Source organism: Scomber scombrus, chromosome 19 (genome assembly GCF_963691925.1).
Source record: "Scomber scombrus chromosome 19, fScoSco1.1, whole genome shotgun sequence".
NCBI classification, from domain to species: domain Eukaryota; kingdom Metazoa; phylum Chordata; class Actinopteri; order Scombriformes; family Scombridae; genus Scomber; species Scomber scombrus.
This window is the reverse complement of record NC_084988.1, coordinates 11,980,790-12,001,102: the sequence shown is the minus strand read 5'-3', so window position 1 is coordinate 12,001,102 and position 20,313 is coordinate 11,980,790. Positions and strand designations below refer to the sequence as shown.

The window sequence follows — 20,313 nt, the reverse complement described above, 5'->3', positions numbered from 1 at the left end:
CGCTCACACCCAAGCGCTTTGAGGCAGATCAATGTTTAAAGGCTTAACAAATCTGCATGTGCATTTATATGTGCACATGATTACAGCCGGCGTGTGCAGGCATTTTGTTTTTGAACCTGGGAGAGCCAAGTGGATACTACAGTCCTGAGCACAAGACAGCGAGAGCTGGGCTGATGCAAAGCGACAGACTCTGTTCTGGGCCTTTAATGTCACCACTGGTCCTCACATGAAAGAAGCCTCAAGGCCGGATATTTGCCATAGCAAGCAGAGAGAAAAACGTAAGCCAGTAAAAGGAGGAAAAAAGGAGAAATAGGAGATAAGAAAGTGAACAGCAGGGTTTCTTCTATAACTGTACAGGCCTGGCAGACCACCAGGCTAATGCAAACCCCGACCAAGCCAAAAAACTATTTTTTTAATGCCAAATATCCATTCAGTTAGAAATCAATAATCCCCCCCACAGCCCATCCCCCAACCCCAAAGCAGCCAACCTAAAGGAAACACTGAGAGGAAAAGAGGGTGACGGGACTTGTGGAGCCACACTGTTGTAATAAACGGGGGGGGGGGGGACAAAGCCAGGAAAAATGAGTCATTCCCTTGGGAGAACAGATACTGATTTTATACTTTGGAAAACACTATGACAACGATGGAGCTCTCCTCATGCCGAGTGGAGCAGTACAGTATCTATCACAACAAAATGGAAGGCAACTTGACACGCAGATGAGAGGAATGCATGTACATGTTTTAGACGGAAAAAGAGGGAGATAAGAGGGAGTAAAAGCGAAGCAAAACTACATGGTGATGAGGGAGGAGGAGTGGAGATAGAGCCGAGGTCTGGTTCATCGAACGTGTCAGATGCTCAATAAAAATAAGGTTGAGGGAAGAGCTCCCATCACAAACAGCTTAAACTCATGTCAGACAAATACTCTCAAGGAAAGCAAAGTAGGTGAGAGGAGAGAAGTGTGTGTGTGTGTGTGTGTGTGTGTGTGTGTGTGTGTGTGTGTGTGTGTGTGTGTGTGTGTGTGTGTGTGTGTGTGTGTGTGTGTGTGTGTGTGTGTTTGTGAGAGAGAGACAAGTCCATCTCATGGAAAAACTATTCTTCACCTTAAGGTGTCAACAACATCTGGCACCTTGACACCTTGCTCATGCTCACATCTGTCTCGCCTGTTATGTCTAACACATCGTCCATCCCCACAGCTGCCTTTACCCCTCCCTACAGGACCACCAACTTTTACCAACTAATTCTTTCATTTGCTCACACAGTGCAGGTGATTATAAACATACTAATAATAGAGGCAGAGCACAAGGCATCATACTAAAAAAAAACTCCAAAAATAACATGCCCAGAAGAGGGGAAAACTATGACGGCGTATTAGGGCCATAGAGGAAAAAATAAAATAAAATACTGACCTGGAGGAGGGGGGGTAATATTTTTTTGGGATTAAAGTCACAAATATACGAGAAAAAAACTACAAAAAAAGGTGTTTTATTCTGCATGACAGTCCCATAGCCTCACTTTACAGCTTTCTTGTAAATGTACGACTTTAATCTCAGAAATTCTGATTTTTATCCCTCGAAATATTACTACCCTCACCCCCCTAATTATTTTTTACTTTTACATATATAGCCCTAATACGCCGTCATAGAAAACAACCATAAACTGAAACGCTAGTAAAATGCTTGTAGCTAACTTAAAACATTATATTTCAGCATCACTACCAGAGAGGAAAAGGTACTTTATAGCATATGCTGAATAGGCTGGTGTGACACTTTTCACAGCTGATATGGTGACTACAGTTTGTAAAAATAGGCAAGGAAATTACATGCACAGACATGCAATCACTTCTCATTCAGGTTTTTTTTTTTTTTTTACAGTCAGCATTTCAGCTGAATACAGGTTAGCTGCACACCTTTCAATTAAACAGATTTGATGATGACATTTAACCTGCATATTCTCTCTGTGACTGGCAGTGTGTCTGAGTATGTGAGTCATTTCTAACAGAGACGCAGGCTGTCCCCTACAGCTCAGGTCAGGTCTTTCTATCCTAACACGGCACACAGCTCTCTAACATTATCCACTTTTGTCTTCTTAAAAGGTTCCTTTTTTCAGTTTGGCAGCTTATAAAAACTTAGTTCTGGGTTCTTTACCCTGTTGATCATGCATCTCAACACACAGCAGCGTTCAGGCATTTCTCTGTTGTTTGCTAGCAGACTGAAGTGACAAGGAGGCAACTTCACTCAATACAAAGTCAATGGAGAGCAATGAAAAATCACTTCATCAGTAAGATCTTTGTGCACCATGTCCGTGAGCTTGCCCTGACACGTCTTAGGTGAAAATATATCCACCAGACTGTAGCAGATGTAATCTTATTCAAGTCCACAATAAAGCAACACCATGAAAGTATTTTATGGGCAGCATTCCTCTATAATGACACAGAGACGGTGGAAGTTAAGGCTAAAGTATTAGGGGAGCATAACAAGGTAGAGAGCAACAGCCTAATTATGGCAACTGTGTTTTTTTAAACATTATACTATTCGTGTAGTTAAGTTATGATATGTGTTGTCTGTCAAACATTGCAGTAGGAGCATTTCTGCACACAAATAACTAGGTGAACCTCCTTTAATTTAAACCTGGTCTGGAGCAAGGTGCTTCTCTGAATTCTTTGTACTGCAATTTGTCCGCCAAGTGTGAAATCTGACATGTTATTACTAGTATATTATTTGGGAACCAACATGGCGGAAAAAATGAAAGCCATCAGGAGAGTAAGACTTTGTAAGATGATCAAATAAGCTGTTGTAATGTCAGTTACAGGTAAGTGGGTTTCGGTATTCTCTTTTGGCCTGCTGAACGTCGATGTAATTTTGCAATCTCTAAAAACACCCTCCAGAAAGATGAGTTAAATTACCGGGGCGCATGGTAGATATTTTATTCCCCACCTCCCCCTTTAATGTTAATCCAGTCCAAATGGGGTTTAAGCTACACTAAAGATGCTGCTGCTTGCCACTGTCTAGCTTTGCTGCGTCACTAGGTGAAAAAAGAAGAAGAAAACAAATGAAAAAAAATGAAGCCCATTAAATTCACTCTCCATTATAGGAACTGATATATAGTGTAACGTTGTACAATGTACTCCACTGATGGTTTCAGCACATTAAATAAGAGCAACTGTACTTTATAGATGTTATCACACAGCTGCTCTATGATCATGTTACATCCAGCGATGAACATTCAACCAATATAATGAACCAACTGAGAGATGCAATGCATTGCGATGTATTGGGGCTTGTTTGACAGACAGCACTTGTGTGCATGCTTCTGTGTGAACTGCTGGTAGGAATGACCCAGTATGTGTGTCTGGCCCATTAAAGCACAAAAAGCCATTGTGTATCATTAGCTGTGGGGGAAGACGGCAGAGACAGAGGGGTGGCGTGTGGAGCTGAGGGAGGGGTCAGTGACCTTACTCATAACCAACCAGATGACCTCATTCACAGCACATAGGAATCCTCTGTCTCCCCCCACTGTTCTTTATCACACTCACTATCCTCCCCTCGCTCTCGGCAGCCCGGCTCGCCTCTTTCCTTTCAGCGAACACAATCAATCAACTGAGCGGGGACGAAGCTCATGCTCACTAACCCTTTACTATAGATGGCACATTCTTTCCTGCCAGTTATCTGTGAGGGTTTTTTTATGCCACTCTTTCCTATGTTACACATGGCTCTAAAGAGGCTCTTTGTTTCACCAATTAAAAGCCTAATCATACAAAACCACCCATTGTTTCTGCTTTGTAATCTCCTCCCAACCATTGCACTGATAGTGACAGACAGACACGACTTAAGCCTCGCCACAAACAAAAAACCAGAGACAAACACTCAACAAACAGCACAGAAGCAAAAACTGCCTTCATTCATGTGCCACTGCCATTACTTGAGGTAGCACGCTCTGCACATGGGCATAAATTATGCTAAGCACATCATGTTTTACATTACAGCGCGAGACTGCAGGGCAGACAGCCAGTGTAAAATACAACTGTACAACACATGTAATTCTAGTTAGTCTGTTTCACTGTGTGTGACTGCATCACTGAGACAGATAAGAGCCCATTCAATCAACTGAAACAATGCTGACAAGGTAGAGGGGACACTGGATTATTAATCTGTTTAAAATAAATGACATTCCTTCAAGAAATCTGTGCATATTTCCTCCTAGATTTCAGCATTTCATCACTACAGGCAGAGAGCACAAAAAAAAAAAAAGTTGAGCATTGGTATAAAATCACAATCCTGTACACACTGAGGAGAGACTGTTGGTGGGGTCTGCTGGCGCAGATGGTGGAAATGCCATGAACTCGAATGACTGCAGTGTGGAATGAGCGCTTTCGCCAACGGCTCAAACTTCAACAGCAACACAAAGCGGACACAGAGAGCTTTGCGGCACGACTGCTGCTCTCCTTTCCCCCCCTGCTGCCGTCCCTCCTGCTTTACACCATCACACCTGACATGTCATCCAAACTGTTTCACCATCTTTAAAATAGACTTCACAATTATTAAATGTACCAAAGCCACTCATAAAAAACTTCATATTTTGAAATATCAGTATAGAGTGGAGTGGAAAAGTCTGTGTTACCATCATCTGTTTGTCAGTTTATCAATATAAAATATATTGTGTGCAGTCAGTGGAAAGCTTGTATGAAGCTTAAATGTATCTGAATACTGTCTTCACAGCACTGATATTGTTTTCTGAGGTTGTTCTAAAATAATAAAGTCTTTTATAGGGCCATTTATCACTGCTGCAAGTGCCTTAACCTGGAACAGCAGACGTCAAAAGAATATTTACCGTTGTTCATAACAATGCTGACAATACCTCTTTTGGCACGAGTCTGTTCTCCTCAGCGCTGAAAAGCTATCCCAAGGTGGCAGTCCAACACATGCTGGAGAGATTTTCACACACTATGTCAATTTCATTCAAAAGCAACACCTCATCATCTGCATTCAAGAAACAAATCCTGGGTGAACGACGACTGCCCTCGGTAATAAAAACCTATACAAACTGACGGAACATGACTGGCAAGCAGCAGTGTTATTGTTAAGAGTAGCTGTTTCCAAGCCTTCTCTTTAACAATAAATACATGTTAAGCACAAAACAAATAGTATCACTCTTTCAACTTGTGACAACCAGACAATGAAAAGCTTGTTTTCACATGTTTCAAAAGACGATGTTACAGGTGCTGTGTGTAGTAGTAGACGGCCACATGGGAGGTGAATGCAAGAGACCTGCTACAGCCCAACATGGTGGAGGAAAAAATGACAGAGTACCAGTTCTGATTAAAGCAAATGGTGCAGAAGAAAATACAGCACAAAAAAAATAAATAGGCTAAGACAAAAAAAATATGTATTAGTTTTTGATTAATGGTGAAACTGGAGAGTGGCAGCGGACCCCACTGAGTTCTGGACTATGAAGAGAGCAAAAAAACGAGCTACAATGAATGCTGTGAACTGCATAACGTGGGATTGGACATGAAATGTGTCGAAGCTTTACAGACTCAGAGAAGCACGGTTAAGCTTGTGGAGTTCCCAGCACTTCAAATTTGACGGCAGAAGGCTACAGAGGACTCGAACTACCTCTTGCCACCTCTCTCTCTCTCTCTCTCTCTCTGTGGCCCTAAGGGAAGGTTATGGCAGCACTGCCTGTTCTTGCCAAGCCTCACAGAAACAACACGGGCTGCTGAGGGACAGGTAAATTATTCATCTTTTGATTTATCGGCCAGCCCTGCGACTAGTGAGAAACCAAAGCAAAGGCTGCAAACCACAAGCAGACTGATCCTCCTCCTTAAAAAGAAGGATGGGACATGTGAACATCTCGGATTAGAGGGTTTGGAGCAGGATATGGAAGGGAAATGTTAAACAAACAGCTGATGAAATAGAGGTGTGTTGCCAAATTAGAGGGTTAAGTAATCATTACTGGACTTTGATATTTTCACAAAAGTAGAAGGGAGCTTTGCGTGCCAGCTGTCAAGTAAAAACTTAATCGAATTACAGCCAAATTATGTGCTGAACATTTAGATATTTTAAAGCGATTTATAGATGTTTCTGTGCCTCACCGTGGATGGCATTCGCATTAAACTGAGCTTAAAAACACACTATGAGATTGTGTGTGTGTGTGTGAGGAAAACAAACACCAGGCTGGAGGTTAAGTGCTCTGACTGTGCTCCCGGTAAAAATTTCTGAGCTGGCTGCCAACGCTCGCTTGCCATTCCTCCCTCTGAAAAGGAGAGAGAGAAAATGAATGCGGAGGGGGTGGGCAAGTTGAGAGGGAAACAGAGTGAGCATTCATAGCTCATTTTTTTATTTTTTTTACTTCCTCTCTATGATACAAATGGGTAAGGAGGCAGGAAACACTGACAAATGTTGTTGGTATGATTTCTGAGAAGCCTAATTGTCAGGCACGATTTATTCAGAGGCATAAAAAACAAAAACAAAAGACAGACAGAGAAAGTGGAAGGAATAAGGGGGGACTACTATGAGCGAGGGTGTGGGAGAGCTATTTGAAGCACTCAAAGAATGTAACAGGGTGGGGCCCGTACTCCTCAGAGCTGAGAAATAATAATAATAATGTGTGTGCTGCATATCTACACACAACCTGTGGAGGGGGGACGGGGATGAAAGATCATTCGTGATGTCATCTAAATTAGTCAAAATAAAACTGAGAGACTGGATCCAGCTCTGTGGGAGAGGGCAAAAGAGGAGCAGGCTTCTCTTGTCACCACAGCAAAAAACAGCCCTCCCCCTCCTCTCCCTCCTCTCCCTCCTTCCTATTCCCTGTCTGTCTGTCTGAGGGAAAAAACAAACCATTGAATCGCCTTCTCCATAGTCCTTTCCTGTCTGAAAAGGGCGTTACTTCCCGTAAATGTTTTTGCCTGAGAAACAAAACAAAAAGCTTGGTAAAAGCTGACAAAACTTGAAGTCAAGGGCAATGGGAGGATGTGTGCTTTCAAAAGAGGAGGAATAAAGAATTTAATGTACAAGTCTGTGTCAGGGAGCTGTTGTGACATAATTATTACAACATCCCTGAATACATCTTCCTCTTTAACACTGCATGACATACTAAACACACACACACATAAACGTGACTTTCAATCTGACAGAAATCACACAGTAAATTTCCTTCCGGGGTGAAATGCACACTATGCATCTGGTTACCTTATTCACTGTTCATTTTAACGGGATTGCTCTGCATTATGATTTAAAGGGAGAGGGGAAATAAAGAAGAGATAAACGGCCTCCAGCAATGTGTTGTCTAACAGCTGACAGTAAAAGAAGGGAAGCCACTTAGTTTTGGCGACAGCAAGCCAGATAGTCAGCCAGGCAGTCAGAGTAGGGCACGGAGACAGGAGGCCAAGCAGAGGCAGCAGTGATAAGGAGGCCCCAGCACTCACGGGATTGAGGCCTGAGATAAGAGCCCGGAGCTGATGTTGGATGACTTTATCACACAGCACCCACTGGGGGGTGGCATTGCTGGGGCTGGAGCGGGGCCAGAGGAGCAAGATGGGGACTGTGTTTAGAGTTTAGAACAGGGACTGAATCTCACCCCAGACACTGCGGTGGGGGATACTGGACGGGAGTGGAAGGCTGCTAGGCGGAGGCATGTCAGGAGGAAGACAAGGCAAGCCACAACCCCAACACCTCACCCTGTCAGACTTATGCCTCCAACTAATTTATTACGAAGGAGGAGAGACTGACGAACAGGGACCGTGCATGAGGGCAAGAGGGAGGCAGACAGAGAGAGACAGCACAAAGCCTCCAATTCTGCTTTCTCACTGGTGGCGACGGCTCAGTAAACCGGCTCGCACAGTGGCTCTCAGTTAATTAAATTCCAGCTTCTAAGTGGTGTTTTGGGAGAGTGTGGTGAGAAGAAAGGCGTTGGGGGGTGGGGGACAAAACAGGTTTTCAGTTTGCAACAACAGATTTGGCCAAACACCCCCAAAATTCACTCGTTCAGTCGGTCACTATCTGCGCCCTCTCAAAGCCTTGAGCAGTATCTTACTTTGCGAGCGGTGCTCAATCTTGTTAGCTGCTAAATTGATTGCATGTCGGAGGTTAGTGCAGGTCTCACCCTGTGCCGAGTAACACCACAGGGTCAACCTGCAGTGTGTGTGTGTGGGGGGAGTGCAGTGCTGCCAAAGCCAAGACAGACAAGAGGAAAAGAAAAAAAAAAAAAGAGCGAGAACCATAGAGACAGATGAAAGAAATATGAGACAGCAGGTAGAAAACAAAATGCAGACTTGTAGCGTTCCCCCCGTTTATCAAAATCTGTTCTCTAAACAGTTGTTCCCAAAGGGCCAGTTTCATACAAAGGCTCCACGGCGGACAGCAGACAGTCTGTCCTCCAAACGTTGACAGCTCTCCCGGGAATGTCCTGTTAAATCACAGCGCACAGAGACAAACAAGAACACACAAAACTGTATATGCATAAAGTGTGTGTGGGGAGGGGGGGCCGATGTAGCGAGGAACAAGTGGTACGATGCACCACGTGGTTTTGCCACACAGCGTGCAATGGAACAACGGGCCATTTAATCTATTACACAAACAAAGCTCAGAATCGAGCCTGTTAGGAAAGGTTAACGGGAGCTTGGAATAAATGCTTTCAATCAATCTGACTATTCTGTTTCCCCAGAGTAAAACTTGCCAGAGGACACACGTCACAACAACCACCCCAAAAAGAAAAAAACGAATAATAATAATAATGAAATCCCTCCTTTCCTCCCATGCATAACTAACATCAGCGTCTGCACTTCACTACCAGACTACATCTCTAGATGTTATATGGGCTGTCTCCTCCTGCCAAGAGAAAATATAGCAATTTAAAGCCGCTTGTTGGCTGGCAGATCGTAAAGAGAAATAAAAAAAACTCCATAGCAGGTGTCACCTCAGGGAGATGAACAACTGCAACGCAAGGGGATTTCAAAAGGGGGGCTGTCAATCGGCCAGAGTGACCTTAAGGGACTACATACATATTGGGAACGTTCATACATACACACATGCGCGCCACTGAGGCAGGGTGGGAGCAGTCGCCAAACACACAAGGGTGGTGTCGGCTTTCTTCCGCCATGGAAACAGCTGTGTAGATATGAACAAAACTTTGGGTGGGGTGCGGGGAGGTACGTGCAGCTGTCGGCGGGGCAAACTCTTGAGCAATCAACAGTTTAGGAAAGAGTTTAAAGCATTCAGCTATAACTGGCTTGGATTTTTGCTGTTGTTTGAGGTATTCAAACACTTCAAATTTCAGACTAAAAACCTGCACTTACTCAGAAGAGAGGCACTTAATACAGACAAACACCTGTCCCTCAGGAGTCAAGGCGGCTGATGTCTCATTGACAGGCTCGGACGGTCCTTAAGTACTTCTATCTATTGTACTTTCTTGACACTTTTTGCTACACTGATTATACCTTGTTTTTTACCTCTGCTTCAGCATCACTAGCTTTTTAAGTAGCATCTGCTCCTCTCCATGTCGCCTTGACAAGACATGAGACAGAACCAACTGCGGAGCCTCCCACATCTACTGCACACTGAGGAGAAAACTACACACACAAACCTAATTCACACCACAAGTTTAAGATTTCCAGCTGGAAATCTGGACATCAGCTGGAAGTAACAATTGAGTGTGATGTTGGCAAAGACCACTGTCACAAAACACAAATTGAATTATACAAATATCAACTAAAATTAAAAACTATTACAAACCATTTTGAGCTTTTGAATTTGTAGCAACCTGACAGCAAAAGTCACCGTAACCTACGCACATTAAAACATACATATTAATATTTATACAAACCTATTAACAATTATATGAGCACTAGGGCCAAAAGGGACAGATGTTTTTTTCTCTTTTTTAGACGAATACAAATTACACCTATTGGATCATGCTGGTGGTTTTATACTGGGTGAGGTCAGTATACACCAGTACGGGACAGGGAGTGGGCGGAGGTTTGTCCTGAATATCACATTAACAGCTTCAGCCCCGTCAAAAATGGGCGAGCAAACCAAACAGCCACTAACAGGAACCAGACAGTCAGACAGGCCTCATCTGCACTGGGGTGGCTTTCATCACACACACACACAACTTTTGGCGACAGGGTAGTGTTTGGGCTGGTGCTGTGGAAACCCCAGTAAACCTTCACTTGTGTGTTGCTGTAGAAGAGTGAAACTGGGGCTGGGGAGTTGTGAATGTCCCAACTATTATTATTTGAACCAAGAAGAAGAAAAACGTTATCCCTGTTTTAGCACAGAGGCGCTGAACCATTGCAGCATTACAGGATTGATTTCTGTTATGAAACCATGTGTTGCAAGACATCACACCACATGGTGCAAAAAACTTCTTTTCAAAGTATGACAAACTATTCAGCTGCACCGTGTTATTTCTGATTAAAGCGTAACGACTTTTACTTTTTTCTCAAATTTATATATATCTAATAATTGTACCACCATCTAAAGATTTGAAAAGAATAAACTTACACAGGTCTGATTTGAAAAAACAGTATTTACAACATCCAAAGACAGTATTAAAATATGTGATAATATGCTGACATGAGCCAAAAGATTAACATAATTGGAAGTCTGTAGACCTCGTTAGCGCTTACTTTTTACGCAATATTTAGTCAACATCTCTGCAGTGAACCATGTCTTTCCTCTCCTACTCTTTTAGTCCAGCAGTTACCACACAGGTTTAGTTGCTTAATTTTAGCAAGTTACAAAGACAAAATACTAAGAAAAAACAACTAAAGGCTGAGTGAGATAGAGAGATATTCAGTGATTTGTTTTTTCTGTATTACGGTGTTGCAGAAATAAAAAAGTCCTAAATTTACACTACTTAACTGCATAAAAATTGATGAGTTCTTTTGTCTGACAACACAGTGAATCATACCTGAACTAAGTGAAAAAAAGAAAAACATCCATAAAACATGATTGCCTGTGTCCCTTTCATTCTTGGTTGCAACAGACTGTCTTTTAGTTTGTCCCAAAAAAGAGAAAAGCCAGTTTCAGGGAATGTTTTAGACAGAAAACTCACTGTCGGCCACAAGCTAGAAATTAGTTTCTTGCTTATAGACGTTTCTAACAGACTTGGCTGAGCTGTTAGAGTAAATGAGAGGTATTCAGACTGTGCTCGGCCCCTTTTCTATTCAGAGGATTGTTAGGGTCTACAACTATGGGGGGCTGGGAGACTGAAAAGGGGGAGTGGGGATGAAAAGGAAAAACATTCCTGCTTCCTGACTCTCAACTCAGTGAAAACACCAACACACCCATCATCACAAATTATTACAATAAATCAATTAACTTCTCTGAAATCAAGGTAAAAAATGCCTCTTTTGACAGCGTCTCTGGGGTGCGGAGTCAATAAGACTGCTATTAATGGCAAAATCTGACTGTAAAGATGTGCGAGAAAACTGCCACCATCACAGCTCAGGAAATATAATGGTTTTAACAGATTTGTTTCTTACTTTTCTATAAACCTTAACCCAGCGCTTAAATTGCAATTTCACCAGGTGAAAAGCTCTATAATCTATGCTGTGTGTGTGGCATGTAATAGAAAGATTATAGAGACTCTTCCATCTATTGCACCAAAATAACATTTAACTATAAACTCACTTTGAGTACAAATATTTAGTTTTAAACAATTGACTGAATGGAAATGAATGGAGAAAGAAGTTTTCCAGTTGGGGTTGTGAGACAATAGCCCTCTTTACACCTAAGCGACTTGTTTATCAGCTGTGTAGGAGAGCAAGAAAATCTTTGCAGACCGGTTTAGCAACTGCATACTACAGTGTCTTACTCATCCAGACATGCAACCGAAACTATGAAGTATGTGTTGCTCCGTCTGCCTCTTTCCTCTATTGTCGATGAGGCAATCCTTCATTTATACCAGTGGTTGCCAACCTTTTTGGTCTGTGACCTCCACTAAAATAAAGCAAAGTCTACCTGCAACCCCTTGCCACATGTTACACTGTCTACCAGTTAAGTTACCAATTACTGTCCTGATTCTTCAGTTAATCGTTTTGCAAAATGTTAGAAAATGAAAAATACCCTTTAAAAGTTCCCTTCAGTCCAAGGTTACACATTCAAATGTCTAATTAACAGACCAAAACACAGAGATAATCAGCTTATCATCATGTTTGACGAAGAAAAGCAATACACATTTCCATTTTTGCTTTAAAAAAATGACTAAAACTGTTATTCAATTATCAAAATAGTGGCTGATTAATCTGTTGAACCTTGCAGCTCTGGAGGAAGGACTTTATTTTATTTTATTAACTTTTAGGGGCATGAACACAACTATCCACCAGAAATAAAGCAACAATTAGAAGAAAGCTTGACAAAAAATGTATTATTTTGTGTGTCTAAAATATGATTTTCCTCCATGTGTCCTATCCTGTCCAGTCATATAATTTCGCGACCCCTTTTGTTAATCCAGCGACCCCTTGTGGGGGTCCCGAACTCCAGGTTGGGAAACACTTCTTTATACCGTTGAGTTGTCAGCCTATTACTTTTATTCATCAATGTCATGGTATCCAGCCCGACACCTCACACAGCATGGGGACAGTCTGGTAGGGGGCTGTGGCGCTCTCTAGTGTCCCCAGTTCAGTAACATAAACCACGGGTCCGACCTCTTGCTTAGACCAGCTTATGATATTGATACTATCAACATAAACGCCAAATAAGCTGCGTTTATCGGCGCTGCTTGTTGTGCCACATCCAGTGGCAAAGCGAAGAAAATAAACGTAGGCAGACAAATCCCGTCTGGACGGCGCCGCCGACAAAAGGCGACGCAGTTCTTTTTGGTAGGGCAAGCTTGACTGGCAAAAAAACACGACGATTACTGCAGCAAGGAAGGAAATATAACCGAGAAGACCATATCCTCGATTGAAAGCATAGACTGTAGTAGCCTGGTGATCGGACACAAACAAAACGGTGCCTCTTTTAATGAAAAAGTTAGAAGGTTGAAATAATCTTCGTGCACTCCCCCTCCCAGCAGCAACTCACTGGCCATTGTTTGGACAACAAGCAGACACATTCCTCCGTGCTTTTAAACTCGGCCGCTGGGCAACGACTAACACAACCCTCGAAGCAAAAACAAGGAAAGCGAGAGTCAGCCTGTGTAACACTTATTTACATTTGCCCGGAAAAAACACTGTTTTCACTGTTTTAAGTCTTCTTCTTTTTTTTTTTAAAGGAAACGTAGCTACGTTAAAGCTGTCTGTCCGGTTCCTGAAGAGTTCGTGGACATCCAGGACTTGCTAGCTTAAAACGTGGCTAACCCAAGCTAAACTGCTGGGGGAACATGTGGAATCAGGCCCCGTCTAAAATTAAATTAAGAGACTCGTCTTTGATTAAACCTCAAAGTATGCCTTGAAACTAACCGGAGATGATTTGCAGTTGGCAATCTGACACTGTTAGGTAACTGTTAGTTGTGTTGTTTTGTTTTTTTAAGAGAGAGGGCGAGAGAGTGTGAGAGAAAAGTTTTCCTTCTTGTCGCCACAAAGTCAAGAGTGCAGCAACAAACTCCGTCAGCTATTACATCTCTCTTTTCTGTGGTGGGAAAAACAAACTCACTGCCCGATTTAACATGGTTTGTTTTATATTCTGGATGTAAACTATAGCTCTGCATAAGTTCAAAGTGTTAATATTCCTACCACGGTCTTGAATATTGGGGTACCCGATTGCTAGTGTGCGGTCTGGGTCTCTCGCTAACGTTATGCAGCAAGGGAAACCCAGCGAAACCGTGCCAACCCCGGACTGTGTGGTCACGCTTCCCCCTTCATTCAGCCCCCTCTTTGCCGCTTACCTTCATCGAGAAGCCTCTCAAGGTGTGTGAAGATGCCGCAGAGATTTGGCAAACTGGTCATGAGCTTCTTCTCGTTTAACAATTGCATCAAATAGTCGGGACTCGGCCTCGGTCGCTCCTTCACTTCGACCTCTCCGACCATCATCTTTGCGGCGAGAGGGGAGAGAAACAAACCACCGCACGGAAACACAGAATCCTCTTTTAGGGGAAAAGGGAGAGAAGAGAAAAAAACGGAAAAAAGAAAAAAAAACTTGCGGCTCCAATCCCTCGCTTTCCCTCCCTCCTTATGATCAGAAGACTCTGTAAAAAAAAAAAACCTAAAAAAAATCAGGTTTGGTTTGTTCTTGTTGTTTGAGTAGAGAGGGGGGCAAAAAAAGAAACCGTTATCTCCCTTCCAGAGACTCGCGCGCCGTACTCTCCTCTATGCCGTGTGCGCTCGTGGACGTTCGATTCCAACACTGTAGGCGCGAGAGACCGTTCCACCCGAGAAGGTCCGTCCCTCCTCTCACGCTATTGGCCAGCAGGGCTTCCATGGGACTAATAGGACAGCCAATAAGCGTTCATATGCGATTCAGAAGGGCGGCCTGCTACTAGTGGGAGGAATGATCGACAGGAATTAGAGCCAATGATGTACAGTGCGCAGGAATGCACATAATGCCCCTGAAGTGTCAACACAGAATACTTCTCCCTTTCCTCAATAATAGCAAAACATATTGTTTTTAAGATTAAAACTGTCTTTTTTAGTTCCTTAGCTCACTGAATACGCTCATGACTTTAAACACCAAAGGCAGACAATATTGGTGCATTTTACACGACTGAGGTTACTTGTCTGCATTCCTCAGCTTTAATTTGCATGGGTAAACACCAAAGGGGAATTCAAGAAATATACTTGAGTGTGAGTTAAAGGGGAAACCATACAACCCCCACCCCCCACCCCCGGAAAAAAAAGAAGAAAAGATCTGTAAAATATTACCTCAGATTTTTGGAATTTCTTTAAGGCCCCCTGTTTTGATGTATTCGTGTAGTTTCTGCATTTGCTTCACTTTCAGACTGGTAATGTGATTATAATTTAGTTTTTTCGCTATACAATAACGTATGTGGAACTTCTGATCACACATTTTGTTTAAGTCCCACTTATGTCACACCTGTGATTTGCTATCCTGATTAACAAGCAGAGCCTGATGAAACCTGATTCAGAGTGTTGGAGATGTGTAGCCCCTGCAGCCATAGAGCCTGCTTTCCTTGATTGTAAAGATACATTAACATGATTGCAAAGCATGAACCTTTTTGTGTTTTTCAAGTAGAAAGAACACAGAAATCCTGTAAGATGCAACAAGATCATCAGCACTGTCTTCCATGTTGCTCATCCCGTGAGAAAACAACCTCCCACTGATTACTTGAAAGCACTGCTGACCCATTTGTCACTTTGATTTCATAAGGTCTGGTGTAATTGTATGGTTTAGCAATGACATGTACTAATCTGGTAGGGACTCATCTAGTGATCTGGTTCAAATAGTTATATGTGGGTTGTGCTCAGTGTCCCATGTTATGCATAGGGTTTATGTGTGACAGTGGTAACACATGTGCCAAGACCAGCCTATGGTTGTGGATCTCATGCATAGATTTCAATTTATGGTGCTGAACTATGAAAAAATGTGTGTGGTCCATATCCTACAAGATGCCCATTGTTACTCAAGACTTGTACATCTTGTCATCTGTCGTGGGACCAATTGATCAACGCTCCAGTGATCAATAGAGCCTTTTCACTGTCCTGTCCTTGGGAGGACCTTTCCACATATCTTCCGAAGATTAACATCCCTGATCAATGGGACACACACAATCCAGCTACCTCCGGTTTCTCAAATCCTGCTTAGTGTGAAAATAAACCACAACTGGCCTGTTTTGACTTTAACAGCTGTTGGCTGAGAGGGGCCTGGCTAAATCTGAGCCCTGACCTTGGCCCTCGTTCAATTTGTCCGCTTACTGTTCACCCACTCATGTCTTTGTAAAATAGTCTCCACGCTGGGTGTATGAATGCTCAAGCAGCTGCACTCTGACCTCTTGGCATCAGTTTGTCGCCACTGTGTTAGTATCGTGGGATACAACAATATGTCAGAGGAAATTGACCAAACAAATTTAAACTCAGTGATGTCTTTGGAAAAGTTTAATACCAACTTACAACATACATACAAGCTGTAAACCTTCACACATACATAAAATCATACATAGTCCCCCGCAAACAATCCTCAAGCCCAGATAGCATTTGGGAGTACAGCAAGGCGACAGGAGCCACCACATCAAAGCAGGAAGACAGATACCGTTGCCTTAACAACCAGTGCAACACATTTACTGGCTCCTGCCTTTCTGCCCTTCAGCCAGTGTCTACATATAGCCATAGTATGTTATTGCTATAATTACTGCAGAGCTTAAGTTGAATCTCAGGTCTGATTCAGGTGATACAAAAGCATCAAATGTTGGGATTAATTTATTTGTTTGAAATACTGAAGTAATTCATTAAATATTAGCCATTTTTAAATTACTTTCCCATAGTAGGTTTTTACAGCTTAATACCTGAATTAGCTTGGCAGCACATCCATTGGCCTCTGGACAGTTTATCTGTCTGTCATTTATTACTGAATTGTCATTATTTGAACCAGTGACCAAAGGAAAAGACAGGTTTTTACATAATGAGTTGTCATTTGCACCACCACCAATTACACAGGACATGTAATATTACTCCTGTCGTCCAAATGGTCTGCAATATCAGCGCGCTATCTTCAAGCCAGGGTGATAAAACATCCCTTGAAGTCAAACACTGATAAGTGATTTTGATGGATAAGAGTAAGTAGATAGGCAAACGGAATGAGAAACTCAATTTTTCATGTGACTTCGAGATAGCTAAATTGTTCATGGTGTTGACTTTATGTCCCCCCCCCCCCCCCTTTTATTCTTTGAATATATAAGCGATGGAAAAAGTCACAGACTTCTTGCATCAAAAAGAATCTGGCATTTATTCTGAGCTTTGAAAATGGGTTTAGTTCTTATCTCTAACGTTGCGCATGGTAATTTGCACCTTGCCTAGCGCTCATTCTTCTGAGTTGGGTCACATACGGCTTTCTGTGTGTGTCTTGATATGTGTGCGAAATAGAAACACAGAGTTAGAAAGAGAGAGAGACACAGCGACAGACAGGCAGAACATACTGAAATGTGTGTGTGTGTGTGTGAGAGAGTGAGTGCGTGTGTGTGACAGCCCCGGAGTAAACAGAAACGATATTAATCCCCCCTTTTGCTCCCCCTGCCCTTGTGTTTTCGTCATTTTTAATAACACGGTTTCTATTCAACAATTAATCCAATTAACAAGGATCCAGATAATTAATGAACATGCGTTTAGCCCCTTTTGAAGAGAGGCTGTTAGCTCACTCACAATGAGCTTGGAGAGCGCCCTGGGTTTTCAGCTGAAAGTATGCTGATGGAGACAATGGGGCCCTCGGTACGGGCCCTGTAGCTAGCTGCAGTCTACCTCGGGGGCCGCAGCCGCAGGAAAATGAGTGGGAGCTGGTGACTCTGTCGAGGCAAGGCTGTCTGTGATAACGGCTGAGGCTCCGGAGGAGGTGAACAGAGGCCCACAGGCTCTGATAACATGCAAACATACAAACAAGAAATACATCTTTCCCTTTTTCTTTTGACTTACTAGTTTGGGGACTATGGGGAAAAAGTGCTGGCGGAATCTGGGTCATTTACATTTTGAGGAAGGTATGAGCACAGCGCAACAAAAAATAAATGTCCTTCTAGCAACCACAGCATATACAGAGAATATACAGAGAAATACATAATGTGCCTATTATTCATTTTAACCCATATCATAAGCATGACATTAAAAATACCCTGTTCAAGCTTGTGTGCATGTGTTCATGCACTGTTGCACTCATACTTGTTTGTGAGGGGCTCGTTTTGAACAGTCTGTGTGCATTTGTTATTGTCAGTGACTAAACATTATTTATTTTCCCTACAATCACCCAAGGAAAGAATTATAGACAATGAGGATGAAGAGGAAGGACGTTTAAATAAAAGTGGATAGTGGGACATGTTGGGATGACAGGCTAAAAATCCACCACTTTCCCCCCATAGTTTCAGTTTATTAGTGTTGTAGATTAATTCTGTAAAAATCAGTAAAGTTTAGGGCCTCTTAACCACTTTGTGAGCACGCATTGTAAATGTCAATACAGCCGATCACACAATCCAGGTGCTGCCATTTATGTTTACTCAGTCAGATGACTTTGCAATCATAAAATTAAACGATTGATCAGCATCCCAGTGCAGCAGCACAGGAATTACTGTTCACAGTTGTTAACAAGTAGCATTTGCAAGTCGAGATCAAATCACAGTTTTATGCTCATTTTACGTGTCTGACAGCACAAAACAGACACATATCCTAATGAGAACGACTAAATTGTGAGTGCAGCTGTGCTAAAGCACATTTTAGATGATGTTGGAGAGTAGGAAGAGACAGAACTGAGCTTTAACTGGCTGACACTCAGCAGAGGCTGTGCCTGTCTGTCTCGCCTCTTACCAAATATTGATTGTGATGCATAACTGTGTTGTTTGCCAACCAAAACAAGACCTTTAATAGTGCAAACAAATCAACCCTCAGACCCTACAGTGTCATCGTCAGAGTCAAAATGGAAAAAGACATCTGGCAAATGTATTATTTTCCTCTAAATAAATTGAGCTTTTTTTCCTTTTGTTCATGCGTTTAAGAGCAGATGGAGATCTTTACTTCAACTACTCGAAATCGACTGTAGTGGTCTGAAGTAGTCTCAGTCTTGATGTGGCGATAAGTGATTCTTCGGGACCCAAAACATCAGTGTTGTCCTGAGTTCCATTACAGCTGTGAGTGTGGGGCTGGTCTGTTGTGGGGTGCAAGGGAGACCTCTATCCATCATATTTGACACCTACCCGCTGACTGAATTAGAGGGTTAAGGAAGGCAAAAAAATGGATACAAAAGGATGCATTTTCAAGTTTAGAGGGCTGAGTCAGGCCCTAGCATGAGCTGTACCTGTATTTTTTCAGATGCTTTTAAACCAGTCGTGGTTGTAGAATTATTTGGGGGCTGGAGAGGGAACTAAGTGGGTGAAGATAAGGGAGGAATGCTTGCTTCATTTCTTTATCCACGCCAAGTTGGACTACACATGAGAAAGAATGCACACCGTGTCAGCTGGTGTAATGTTATAATGTGGGTCGGCATGAGAAAAATATCTATCACAATTCAATATGAAGCTGCGACATTCCAGCTCTTCTGCGTTTCCAATAACCCACTCTCGCCACCACTGCTATTCACCATTCTCTATTTTGTTAAAGGTCACCTTGGGTGTTGTCGTCTAGATGCTCCAGTGGTTTGGCAATCTGGTGATGGAAATGCCTGTTGGCCTGCCTGTTGTCACACAGACGGGGGGAGAAATGGAGTGACAGCTGGAGCCACTTTTGATAGAAGGCTCCGATTGGGAAAACATCCCCTCCAGACTCCCACCTCGAACCTGCTAATCGTCAAAATCAACAGGATGAAACAACACACAAATCACACTTTACTGTAAAGGGCACTTTAACAGGCGGAGCATAAACAGCAAAAACAAGTTTTACCTACTCCTCCTTCCTCATTCTGCCCCTTGAGGAGAGCACACTAATGTCAATACGGCTTAAAGAAGTTCAGCCAATTGTTACCAGTGTGGATCCATTCCTGCCCCTACTGAAGATGCTTGTATTTGTTTACTTGCTCGTTCGCCTGTTTGTGCACGCCTGCCAGCCCGTAGCAGGGGGAAAAAATGAGTGTTTGTGAGTGATAAGACCTGTACCAGAGGAAGAGGAAGAAGAATAAGGAGAGCTCATAAGAACAGAGAGTGAGAGGACAGAAGGATAGATAGAATCCTCATTTATCACATGTGTCCAGGTCAAATTGATGATGATTGTAAGCAGATTATTATTATAACCATTTTTCTTTCTTTTTCTTCATTTCTCATGTGATCATCATCTAATTGACATTTGTATATTTATTACATGAATATACTTTAATGAAACAGACAACTTTGGTATTTACTGAATTTTATTGACAATCTCAAGATACAGTACAGCTGTTTCAAACGCTTGTTATTTCTCTGATGCATCTCACTGGTTTGTTTTTGGCAGTTTGTCATAAGCTTCAAGGAGACAATGTTTTTTTTGTTTTTTTTATTGAGAGAAAATGACTTTCTTTTTTCCCGTCATGATTTCAATGTGCATGCAGCAGCAGCCTCAGGTAACCAGTCAGAAGCAGATGGGTTTCTGCAAGGCAATAATGGTGCCACAGTCGCTAAGTACATATCATATGTTTATCATGGGAGTAAAGTAAAAAAACAAAAACAAAACAGAATTACCATAGTTTAAAAGTTTTTTTCCATATGTTGCCATGTATGAAAGACCCAAAATAAACACTTAGCGGACTGCTTTATTA

General features: G+C 42.4%; 1 protein-coding gene across 6 annotated transcripts in view; it reads right to left on the bottom strand.

Moving 5' to 3' along the window:
- Window positions 1-14,271, bottom strand: part of qkia (QKI, KH domain containing, RNA binding a) — an 83,995-nt gene extending 69,724 nt beyond the window's left edge. For all 6 annotated transcript variants that reach the window (XM_062440456.1, XM_062440460.1, XM_062440457.1 and 3 more), the window contains exon 1: window positions 13,829-14,271. In XM_062440456.1, coding sequence (XP_062296440.1) covers window positions 13,829-13,973 — 145 coding nt within the window. In that variant the 5' untranslated portion in view covers window positions 13,974-14,271. The remainder of the gene's footprint in view (window positions 1-13,828) is intronic.
- Between the last annotated feature and the right edge of the window lie 6,042 nt (window positions 14,272-20,313).